This window comes from Leucoraja erinacea, chromosome 23 (genome assembly GCF_028641065.1).
Source record: "Leucoraja erinacea ecotype New England chromosome 23, Leri_hhj_1, whole genome shotgun sequence".
Classification (NCBI taxonomy): domain Eukaryota; kingdom Metazoa; phylum Chordata; class Chondrichthyes; order Rajiformes; family Rajidae; genus Leucoraja; species Leucoraja erinaceus.
The window spans coordinates 5,823,537-5,835,498 of NC_073399.1; the positions used below are offsets into that span (position 1 = coordinate 5,823,537).

The 11,962-nt window shown below is 40.0% G+C and overlaps 1 protein-coding gene across 1 annotated transcript in view; it reads right to left on the reverse strand.

The window, feature by feature from the left end:
- LOC129708212 (uncharacterized) overlaps positions 1-11,435 on the reverse strand; it is an 84,463-nt gene extending 73,028 nt beyond the window's left edge. Inside the window, 24 exon segments of the mRNA XM_055653833.1 lie at positions 932-1,107; positions 1,197-1,373; positions 1,475-1,717; positions 1,803-2,058; positions 2,186-2,322; positions 2,624-2,747; positions 2,856-2,973; positions 3,068-3,155; positions 3,285-3,349; positions 3,447-3,747; positions 3,848-4,018; positions 4,128-4,277; positions 4,365-4,553; positions 5,000-5,209; positions 6,108-6,211; positions 6,314-6,412; positions 6,514-6,577; positions 6,701-6,793; positions 6,905-7,022; positions 8,366-8,393; positions 9,749-9,905; positions 9,984-10,127; positions 10,224-10,442; positions 11,358-11,435. Of these exon segments, the coding sequence (XP_055509808.1) occupies positions 932-1,107; positions 1,197-1,373; positions 1,475-1,717; positions 1,803-2,058; positions 2,186-2,322; positions 2,624-2,747; positions 2,856-2,973; positions 3,068-3,155; positions 3,285-3,349; positions 3,447-3,747; positions 3,848-4,018; positions 4,128-4,277; positions 4,365-4,553; positions 5,000-5,209; positions 6,108-6,211; positions 6,314-6,412; positions 6,514-6,577; positions 6,701-6,793; positions 6,905-7,022; positions 8,366-8,393; positions 9,749-9,905; positions 9,984-10,127; positions 10,224-10,427 (3,416 nt within the window). The 5' untranslated portion in view covers positions 10,428-10,442; positions 11,358-11,435.
- Between the last annotated feature and the right edge of the window lie 527 nt (positions 11,436-11,962).

Genomic DNA, 11,962 nt, shown 5'->3' on the forward strand with positions numbered 1-11,962 from the left:
AATGGCTTATTCTCATTGACATTCAGAAGAAATAGTTACTTGCTAAACAGCAGATACCAAAAATATACTTTAGACATATCACCATATATCTTTTAAGTGTATGTTCATGTAAGTAATATATGTAGCACAATCACAGAAGCTAAAATAAGTACAACTTAACGTTTTCCAACAGAAGTATCATTGTCATGAAAAATAAACATTGCATGACATGCACAAGGCAAGTGGGATACAATTTTACTTCGGAGTCACGTGAGTGATTCCGTGAAGAACCCGCTCAGCACGCATGCGCGGCATTACGTTCAGCAGAGCAACAGTGGCGCAGCGGGAGTTGTGCGCACCCGCTACGGAGGTGAAAGAACGGACCGTCAGGTAAGCTGAGGTCAGGTTTTTCTTTCACAGGGAGCCTTCTGCTTTCAGGCAGAGAAGATAGGCTCTAGAACAAACCTGTCCACCGCTCGACTCCACGGAGGAGCGTTCCATCTGGGGGAGGGCAGCATCAAGGCGGTAGGACCGCTTACCCGGCGCTCCGCTATCCCGACACCGTGCCGAGCCCAGCTGGGGGATGAGGGATTACGTGCCCTCCGCTCCCACCCTCAATAATATGGGTCAAATTCATAAACTGATGTCTCCTTATCTTTACTATGTTTACTTCAATAACTGTGTCTATCTGTGATTCCACACCGCTGCTTTCAAGTATGCCGTGCATGCGTGCTGAGCGGATTCTTCACGTAATCCCTCATTGTAACTCCTCATAAAATACAGATCAAACTTCAAACTGGTAAGTTCTCGTTTAATCTTACTATTTTAAACAGTGACTTATAACAAAGACCTAATACTGACTTTTTAATTTCTCATCCAGTTGCTGGATATTTTGCAAAGCATCAACGTGACAAATAGAAAATAATTTTAAATAGTGGATTATAAAAAAAACCCATATTTGTTCATAACTTTAAATACTGACTTCTTTAGTTTCTCATCCAGTTGCTGCCTGTCATTCTCCAAGTCCATTGTTATTTCTTGAGACAGCTTCAAGTCACCTTCAAGCTTTCTCTTAGCACGCTCCAGATCCATGCGGAGTTTCTTCTCCTGCTCCAGAGAACCTTCAAGCTTTTTAAGAAACAGTATGTTTATTAAAATTTACTTCAATCCACGATAACTGCAAAAAAACTCACATAATCATGGTTTAAAAGACTCACATCATCAACTTGTTGTTCCAACTTAGTCTTTGTTTTGGTTAGAGTGTTGACTTTGTCTTCCTCAGCCTGGAGATCATCCAAGGTCTGCTGGTGGGCCTCCTGGAGAGCTTTCTTTTCCTTGGTTACTTTAACAATGTTTTCATCAAGACTAGCCATCTCTTCAGTGAGGTTTTTCACCTATGTTCAGCAAAACAAAATGAACAGAATAATGACATGTAATCATCAGAAATCTTTTATGAATAGTGTATCAATTTGTCATCAAAATCACTGTTTAATACCTTGTTCTCAGTGGCATGTTTTTCTTTTTCAACTTTGGCTAATGTGAGCTCCAAGTCATCAATATCTTTCTTCAGTTCTGAGCACTCATCCTCCAGTTTCCTTTTCTTAGCTGTCAGCTCAGCATTCATCTCCTCTTCATCTTCCAATCTTTCATTAGCTTCCTTCATTTTAGCCTCTAGTTGAATCTTATTTTTAATCAACCCCTCACATCTTTCTTCTGCATCTGCCAGAGTTTCACCTTCCTGCAATAAAATGATACAATGAATTATACCAGGCTATGTGTTTTGTATACATGTATAACCATGCAAAGATAGCAAATGTGGGTACCGATTGGACTTGAAGTAGGAGATCATTCTTTTCTTGCACAAGAGCCACCATTTTCTCTTCCAATTCCTTCTTCCGTGCTTCAGATTTAACAAGTGCCTCCTTAGTTTTCTCAAACTCACCTTTCATATTTGCCATTTCCCTTTCAGTTTCAGCACTCTTCAGGAGAGGTTTGATCTTGAAGTACAGTTGCATCCTTGGCCGGTGTTTGACATTGGTGAATGAACGGATGTTGTACTGTAGAGTATACAGTGCTTCCCTAAAGGCCATGGTAAAATGAACAAAGATTAGAGCAATAATCTGTTTATGGAGTAAACTGCTATATTCATGTATAAATTTTGTTTATGTGTAAATATATTGTTGGATTTTTGTAACGCAATATTTACCTCCTTTCCATCATTCTCGTAAATTCAGCCCTCATTAAAAAGCCACGGCATATAGCTTGAGTTCGGGTAACGAGCTGTGCCAACTTTTCATCTCTCATCTCTTCAAGTGCACCTAAGAGACCAGCTTTGAAGAACACCTTAAACAAAGTAAGGGATCAGTTTGAATACTTAATTCTAAAAACATTTTAGGAGCAGAGTTTAAACTGCCTTCTTGTGCATAAAAAATATGTATCAGAATGTCAACATAGAATAAGTATTTTGCAGAACTGAACTAATGGAGCACATTTTAGTTGAATTTTACTTGCCTCAGATATCCACTTACATATTACAAAGAAGATTTTTTTTCAAATCACCTGTTCCTAAGATTACATTCAAAAGTATATTGTTGATTCATCTCGTTATTTCACATTACAAAACTTACACTTTCAACATAATTACCTTAGTGTGTCCAAACTTGTACTGGGTATGATCTACATCAATGGATCCCAGTAATTTCTCAGATGCCTTTTTGCTATCAATGAACTGGCCTTCAGGAATTGCACTTGCATTTAGAATCCTGTACCTGTTGCATGAGAGTTTTGTACGCATTATTGGTGATTTTTATTAGAACTAAATATATTGACCAACTTATTTGAAATGGAATAAAAATGTATATTTTGAGATATTTCACCTTTGCTTGAAGTCACCGTAGATGATTCTGCTTGGGAATCCCTTTCTGCAAATTCTGATACCTTCCAGCACACCATTGCACCTCAACTGGTGTATGACAAGGTGATTTTCCATAATGCCTGGTGTTTAAAACATAAATAATTGAAAGAATAAAGTAGAACACAAAATTATTTTCTATGACACATTGACTGGATAGATGGAACTACGACTTGCCTGGTGTCTTTGTCTCATTGGGGATGAGACAGCGCACAAAATGGGGATGTGTGGTTCTCAGGTTAGCCATCAGCTTGCCCAAGTTTTCCTGTGAGGTTAAAAAATAAAGACAGTTACACAATTGTACATTAGTCTGATGCATTTCGGTCAATAATTTACATATTAATTCACGATTCATATAACTTGTGATAAGTGAATGTGCAAGGAAAAATCTTACCCTAAACAAAGCAGACACTGTCTGGAATGAACCACCCTTCTTTTTGCCTGCTTTCTTTGTACTGTCTGTGACAAAGAAGCAACACATTTAATTGTTCTTAACAAATTATTAAAGGCGAGAAAGCAATACGATTGCTAACAGCCGTTCATAGCCGAGATTTACCTTCAGGGACTGCAGCGTAGAGAACACCCAAGAGTTTCACTGATGACTTCTGGAACAGCCCAATTACAGTTTCATTCAGTGGATCCTTATTCTTATCCAGCCAGCCAGTAATGTTGTAGTCCACATTGCCAGCGTAATGGGCCAGTGAGAAGTGAGCTTCAGGCCTTCCTTTGACAGGCTTGGGCTTCAAGAAGTTATTTGACTTTCCAAGGTGCTGATCATACAGCTTATTCTTGAAGGAAGTGTCTGAGGCTTTGGGGAACATACACTCCTCCTCGAGGATTGAGAAGATACCCATGGGCTGTGGACAAAGCCAATGTTTATTTTTTTAAGCCTTTTCAATTAATATTAAACTAGATTTATATTCTATTTTCATTTATGTCTTCCATGATATTACCTACCTTCTCAATGAGCTCAATGCAAGCAGCCAAGTCCATACCAAAGTCAATGAATGTCCATTCAATTCCTTCCTTCTTGTACTCCTCTTGTTCCAGAACAAACATGTGGTGGTTGAAGAACTGCTGCAGTTTCTCATTTGTGAAGTTGATACATAACTGCTCCAAGCTGTTGTACTGAACAAATAAAGACATTTTTTGTGTTATCATTAATTCCCTTATTAGCCTTTAGTGTTGTCAATTTTAAATATATGATCTAGTTAATGTTTATAATTCTGAACCATACATCAAAAATTTCAAAACCAGCGATGTCCAGCACACCAATGAAATACTGTCTGGCCTGCTTTGTGTCCAGTTGTTGATTAATACGGATGACCATCCATAAGAACATTTTCTCAAAAACAGATTTGGAAAGAGCACCAACTGAATTGGTGACCTAAAAGAATAGAATATGTGTATTAGTTGAAGGTAACACTCTAAATAAAGTATTTTAAACATCTACGAACCATCATGGTAACCGTACCTGCTGAACTGTCTGCCCTTTGGTCACAAATTCATTGCCAACCTTTACTCGTGGATAGCACAATGCCTTTAGCAAATCTGCTGAGTTGAGGCCGGTCAGGTAGGCTACTTTGTCGGCATCTAACAAAAGATAAAGGCAAATTATTACATTTGAAAATGGCAATGATTTGTTTTCTTTGGAGAAAATAACCTTTGATTGTTATCTTCTCTCATAAAGACACACGGACAGCCAAAAGGCCATTTGAATCCCGCATGGCTTCCCTGGAAACAATGCCATAACACCCTTTCCTTCACGGACTGTTTGCTGCATTCCATTTCACTAAGCAACTGCCAGGAAGTTTAGTTTTCTCTCTGTGTGGAACTGCTGGCAATACACTGGAATATCTGGATCTGTGCACAGCAAGCTGTTTGCCTGATTCAACCAACCTTACATTAACATCTTCTTCACAATATATCAATGTTGTACCAAGTAGCTAACATAAAATTACCGATGAACAATATAGTGAGTTGGTTTGTGATGGGCCCAGGGTGGAAAAAGAACACAGAACAGCGCAAAATTCTGGTGGCGAACATTAACTCTGTAGATGTTTGTTAGGGAGGTGGAATATCTTTCAAAAATATTTTGGCACTGATTACATTATACTGAAGGTCCGTATTATTTTGAATTTGTAAATAATGATAAATGCGGAAGTGAAATGAACTGTTACCTTCTGTGCCATCTGGTTCTGCCTGCTCTTCACGCTGTTTTTGTTTGAATTTCATATTGCCCATGTGCATCACTGCGCCAGTGAGTTTGTAGATGCCCCACTTCTCTTCAATGACGAAGCCAAGGATATCGATGGCAGTCTGTGCAACAAAATGGTTAGAATCCAAAACAATATTAATGCATTGAACACATCAGTTATCTAGTAGACACTCCCAAAAACTATTTTGAGTAGTCGTTTTTGTAGGTGTAGGTTATTATTGTCATGTGAACCAAGGTACAGTGAAAATGTTTGTTTTGCCTACTATCCAATGAAATCAGATAATACTGTACATATATACAATCAAGTCACACTCAAGTACAACAGGTAGAGCAAAGGTAGAGCAAATGCAGAGTGCAGAATATAATTATCTGCATTGGTGTGCATCAGTTCCAGAGACAAAGTCCAATGAACACAATGGTGTAAATGTGAATCAGACAGTACCCTAACGTATGGAAGGACATATCGGAAGCCTAATAACAGAGGGAAAGAAGCTATTCTTGAGTCTAGTGGTGTGCGCTTTGAAGCTTCTTTATCTTCTGCCCAATGGGAGTGGAAAAGAGGAACAAATGAGAGGGGTGGGCCAAGTCTTTGTTTATATTGGTTCTTTTCCAAGCCACCATGAATTTAGATATAGTGAATGGTAGGGTGTCTGGTCTTTGTGATGGATTGGACTACATCCACAACTGTTCGCAGTTTCTTGTGATCTGGGCAGAGCTGTTCCCAAACCAACAGTTGGGATGCAATCCAGCCTACTATGTGTTACCTGAAAGTCTGAGATGGCGGGTTTATTTTTCTTATTTCCATATACATAAACACTTCCTAGGTCAACCATTGTAATTATTTTCATTATTTTTCTTTAAATCAAATCATCTTCATTCAGTTATGAATATCTATTGTGTCAATATAGATTAATGTCGGTGATGGCTTGAATATATTAATGTATTATAATGTATTAGTCAAATTAAGAAGGTACAAATAAATGCAGAGCAACTACTCACATCAGTTGCAATCAATTCTTCTGTGTCATCAATACTCTTGACTGTAATCTCACCCTGGCTGATGAAAGGATAATCATAAGGATTTGTGGTAATTAGACATGACTCTGCAAAATAAATGTTTTGTGGAAAGACTTGTGAGCAACTACAGAAAGACAACATGTAACCCAATTAATTTTAATTCTTCAGTTCAACACTTTGAATCTTACCAACAATTTCAGGTTTGTGATTGGTCATCATCTGGTAGAAAATGTGGTAACTCCTTTCAGCTTTCAGTTGGAATGTCACTCTGGATTTTTCCAGGAGATCTGGTGAGACAAACAAATATAGAATTGACAAAGAACATGTCAAACTAGTCAACAATTTGATTTACAAACAATATTTACAAATCCAGTTCCACTGCACTTACAGGTTTCAATGTCAGCGGAAGCCAGTTTACCAGTGGTACCGAAGTGAATCCTGATGAATTTACCCTTGAAATATAAAGAACATGCATATCAGAAACCGATTTAGTTGTGTGAAACATTTTAATCAACACTGCTCTGTTAATCATTGCCTGCACACAAGAGGGTAATGAAACTGCACAGGAAACTTACGAAACGAGATGAATTGTCATTTCTCACAGTCTTGGCATTACCGAAGGCTTCCAACAGTGGGTTAGCCTGGATGATTTGATCCTCCAGTGATCCCTGCAAAAATACTTTCGATATTAGAATCTAGAATTTACTAATTTACTAAATTAAGTTAGAAGTAAACTGCAGGAAGGTGTCAGATTGTGCGTGGTACCAGCTCTGTCTCACCTGCATCTTCCCAGAAGTTTGAGCTTCCTTCTTCTTGGCGTCGGAAACTGCTGCAACCGATGCGAAGTACTGGATGACACGTTTCGTGTTCACAGTCTTCCCGGCACCGGATTCTCCGCTGCATGAAGAATGTGACGAAGTGAACAATTACCAAACTAACAGCGAGACAGACTGAAGGAATAAAGATTCAAGTGAACTACAATTCCAAATAAAGCTTGGTGTAGTTTAGTTTGGTGACACAGCACGGAAACAGGCCCTTCGTCCCACCGGGTCTGCGCCGACCAGTGATCCCCGATAATTAGCTTTATCCTACACACACTAAGGACAATTTATACATTTACCAAACCAATTAACCTGTTCGTCTTTTGAGTGTGGGAGGAATCCGAAGATCTCGGAGAAAACTCACGCAGGTCACGGGGAGAACGTACAAACTCCGTACAGCCAGCACCCGTCGTCGGGATGGAACCCGGGTCTCCGGCGCTGCATTCGCTGTAAGGCAGCAACTCTACCGCTGCGCCAATGAATGTAATTTCACATCGCCATGAAGAAGAAACACTTAAGGACCTATCCCACTTACGGGACTTTTCAGCAACTGTCTTCGACCTTCAAGCTCGAGGGCACTCGCCTGAAAAACCTCGAGCTGGATCGACTGCCAGCGATGAAACCGCGAGCTGGATCGACCGTCAGCACACACACACACACACACACACACCCAAACACATCGCAATGGCGGGGGCCAGGGAATGCGGGAGAGCGCTGTCTGAAATTCGCACCTGCGATGAACAGGAAGGTAAAAGACCATGCTGTGAGTTTGTGGCGAGCGCAAACTCTTCTAAACTCGCAAATTAGGTCACCATAGTGGGACGTCTTGAGGGGTTTGGAGGGGGAGGTCGACGAGACTATGAAAAGACCGATCACGTAACCTAATAATAGAAACTCCGAAGAAACCCTGTGGTGTTTTGGACACCTCTCAGCTCTGACTATGCGTAAGAAGCTAACTTTTGGAATTATTTTATAAAATTTTGGCTAATTTATTTAAGAAATTATTTATTAAATTATTAATTATTAAATGTAGAGTGATTTAAAATCAGCGCCGCATATGAGACTATAATTGAATGATTCTAGATGTCCTCTGATTACATGGATAGAAAATATAGCCAAAGAGACAACGCCAGGGAAGAATTGTGAATCTTAATGATGTGTCGCTACAGGGAAGGTTGTGAGCACAGAACTAAATGTGACTGGATAAGAATGGGGAGGAGGACAGCTCCAGTTTCGCCGAATTGGAGAGGTTTTTGGATTGAAGAAGTGGACGGCAGTTGGGGTCGACGAGGAAACAGGGAAGTGGGTTTCAACAGAAAATGCATTTACATGGTGATATTAGCGATGTGATGGATATGCAAAAATAAATAATGACACCTCTATCACACTATCGCAAGCTCTGAACTCAGTAACACTCACGTAATCAGGATGGACTGGTTTTCACGATCTGGGAAAAAGAAAACAACATCAGTATCCAGAGTTCAAATCACAGAGAGGTGTGGGTTTGTTGGGCGACACAGCACATGTAGAATATAGAACAGTACGACAGAGGAACAGGCCTTTCAGCCCACAATATCGGTGCCGAACCTGATGCCAAATTAAACTGATCTCCTTTGCCTGCACGGGATCAACATCCTTCCATTCCCTGCATAACAATGTGTCTGTCTGAAAACCTCTTAATGCCATATTGTCTTTACCTCCACTATCATCACCAGGGGATATTTGGCCACTCATCTCCTTCAAACGATGCCCTTTAATCTTTCCAACTTCGGGCACAGATGCTGACTGTGCCCTTTATATCTTAATATATTTATATTGTTTTTCCTCAACCTACAGAGAAAACTATCCAAATTTGTCTAACTTGTCCTTACATTTTATACCATCTAATCCATGTAACATTCTGTTGTACATTCATAACAAGAGAAGTTGAGTATAGGAGCAAAGAGGTCCTTCTGCAATTGTACAGGGCCCTAGTGAGACCACACCTGGAGTATTGTGTGCAGTTTTGATCTCCAAATTTGAAGAAGGATATTATTGCTATTGAGGGAGTGCAGCGTGGGTTCACAAGGTTAATTCCCGGGATAATGGGACTTTCATATGCTGGGTGAATGGACCAGCTGGGCTTGTATACTGTGGAATTTAGAAGAATGAAAGGATATCTTATTGAAACTTATAAGATTATTGAGGGCTTGGACATGCTAGAGGCAGGAAACAATTTCCCGATGTTGGGGGAGTCCAGAACCAGGGGCCACAGTTTAAGAATAAGGGGTAAGCCATTTAGAACAGACATGAGGAAACACTTTTCCACACAGAGAGTTGTGAGTCTGAGGAATTCTCTGCTTCAGAAGGCGGTGGAGGCCGGTTCTCTAGATACTTTCAAGAGAGAGCTAGATAAGGCTCTTGAAGATAGCGGATTCAGGGGATATGGGGAGAAGGCAGGAACTGGGTACTGATTATGGACGATCAGCCATGATCACATTGAATGGTGGTGCTGGCTTGAAGGGCCACATGGCCAACTCCTGCACCCATTGTCTATTGCCTATTGTCTACACACCACATCCTTCCTGTAATGGGGCGATCAAAGGTGCAAACCATATCCCAAACGCAGCGGAACCAAAGTCCTATCAAGTTGCAACATGTCATCTGGCTCTCTTCTCAAGCCCCGACCGAAGGCAAGAGTACAGATGTCGGAATTATTCTTTGTTATCTGTATACCTTTGTCCCATGTTTTTGCTACAACTCGGTAGTAATTCGACTCTAAACAGAAACTAAAAACTATTATGATCAAGTCTGGCCACCTACCCGTCTGCATGGCTTGATACGCGTTGTCAGAGATGGAGAAGATGTGAGGAGGAGCCTCTTGACGCTTCTTCCCTCTGTATCCCGACACAACCTGCGGGTCGTACACTGGCAACCACTTGTAGGGGTTTACAGTGACACAGAACAACCCAGAGTAGGTCTAAGGTGGGAGAATGGAATTAGAATTTATCAGGTATTTCAGTATGGTCATTTTGCAAGATCCAACAACTGTACTTACGTAGATCATCCAGGCAGCATAACGCTCTTTGAGGTTATACAACACGGTTGCCTCGTTCAGGTGAGTCATCATGACCATGTCCTCTACTTTATCGAATTTTGGAGGATTCATCGGCAGGACGTCATCGTCTTTAACAGTAACGGTCTGAAAATAATCAACAGGCAAATTTAATGAAATGTGTCATTGGCGTACGCTGCAGAGGTTTCCGAATACAGTATTATGTGTAACTATTCAACGAACCATCTTGTCTAATAAGGTCTCCACGGTGGCTTTGCCGCCCTCCCTACTCTTGACGATTCCCTTCACGTACAGTTCTTTAGGATCGGTAACAAAGCAGGAGGTTTTGGCATCGAACGGTCGGTTCTGAGCTTCAAGCCTTTCTTTATCAGTCTTCCGTAAATACGACGCCGCCTTTCCAAACACTGCCATCTCCGCATCCCCCATGGCTTCGGTCTATTGCTGGAATTGACGGGAAAAGGTTTTCTATATGATTCTAAATAGCATCAGCAAAATCCATGCATTTCGTTTTAGCAGTAACAAATGATTCACTGACTTATTTATCAGAAAGTAACAGAGCTCTTATTCGGACTTAACCTCACTTGTTATTACTTGTTCGGAAAATAATTCCATTCTTTCATTTCTATATTGTCGTCACGTTGCTCTTGGCCTGTATCACTCATTCACAACACAGAATTCATTCGCATCCGTTACCAGTTCTATATCAACAAGTTTCAAATGCCCACTATCATTGTTCCCGATTTGAACGGCATTGTACTTTGAAGGTAAAAGCCCTTTGACGAGGCACGTTCTTTTCAACATATTTCTCATTTCATTCTGAATGTATTGATTCTGTAGAGTAGACTATTTAATGTACAAACGTGGCCAAAAATCCTAACGTGGAGCTTCACTCTTCAAGACCAGAGCAATTATACATCGCTTAATTTAACGAGAAAATAGTGCGAAAATCTCATTTAATAAAACTTTTGAATCCGTTTCTTGAATGTCAATATCATTTAAACATATAATTACAAAGTAAATTACATGCACTGGCTACCTTTCATTGGTATTAAATATTTGTGAATCGTTTGCTTTGTAACTGTAGAAAATGATGATCACCTCGCCGCTGTTGCACAGGATATGTGCAGCATTTATGCTATTCGTGATACATGATACATCACGCTGCGCCGGTTGATGTTGAAGCAACTACTTTTAATGCGGTGTTCAATAACAACTCGTACTGAATCATTAAAAGTGCACATATGTATTTGAATTTTATGCGCTATCACCGAACGATTATCAACTTTTAAAAATCAAACGCAGTTTCATCAATCACAAGTTTCTGTTAGAACATTTGCTTGCTCAATCATCCTTTACCTTTTTCAGTCCCGGTGAAGAATAAAATATTCCACGCAATTCTAGCAAAAGAAAATAATAAATTAATTAATTTTACATCATTCGAGGTCTGATCTACATGAGCCAAAATGTTTATGTTGGCTTGATTTATGGATTGATTTCTTCTTCCTCATCATTTAATACCCGAGAGACGTGATGGGGTCTACCCCCTCCCCTCCCCGGCTTCGCCAGTGAATGTTTATGAAGAAAGTGAGAAACTTACCCCGATGGTTGGGCACCAGCAGCTTTCTCTGTGCTCTGGTCAACTTATATATACTTTTTTTTGTGAGCACAGCAAGTCCGGTTCCTATATTTAGTATACAAAAGCCTGATGAGCAGATTTTCTTGTTGCATTGACTGGTGTTCTAATATCGGGATATAATTAGACAAGCAACATAAGCAATTTGCTTTGGAATTCATTAGCAGTAATCCGATTGACACGACACGCAGCCATATAAGTTGAAGCTGTAAAGCTGACAAATAACAAACCCAAGTTTTTGTATCTTCATTCCACTGTACCTTTAAAATAGGCTTCTACTAAACAGGTGGTACTTTTTTTTCATAAGCACAAGCCACATTTATAATTT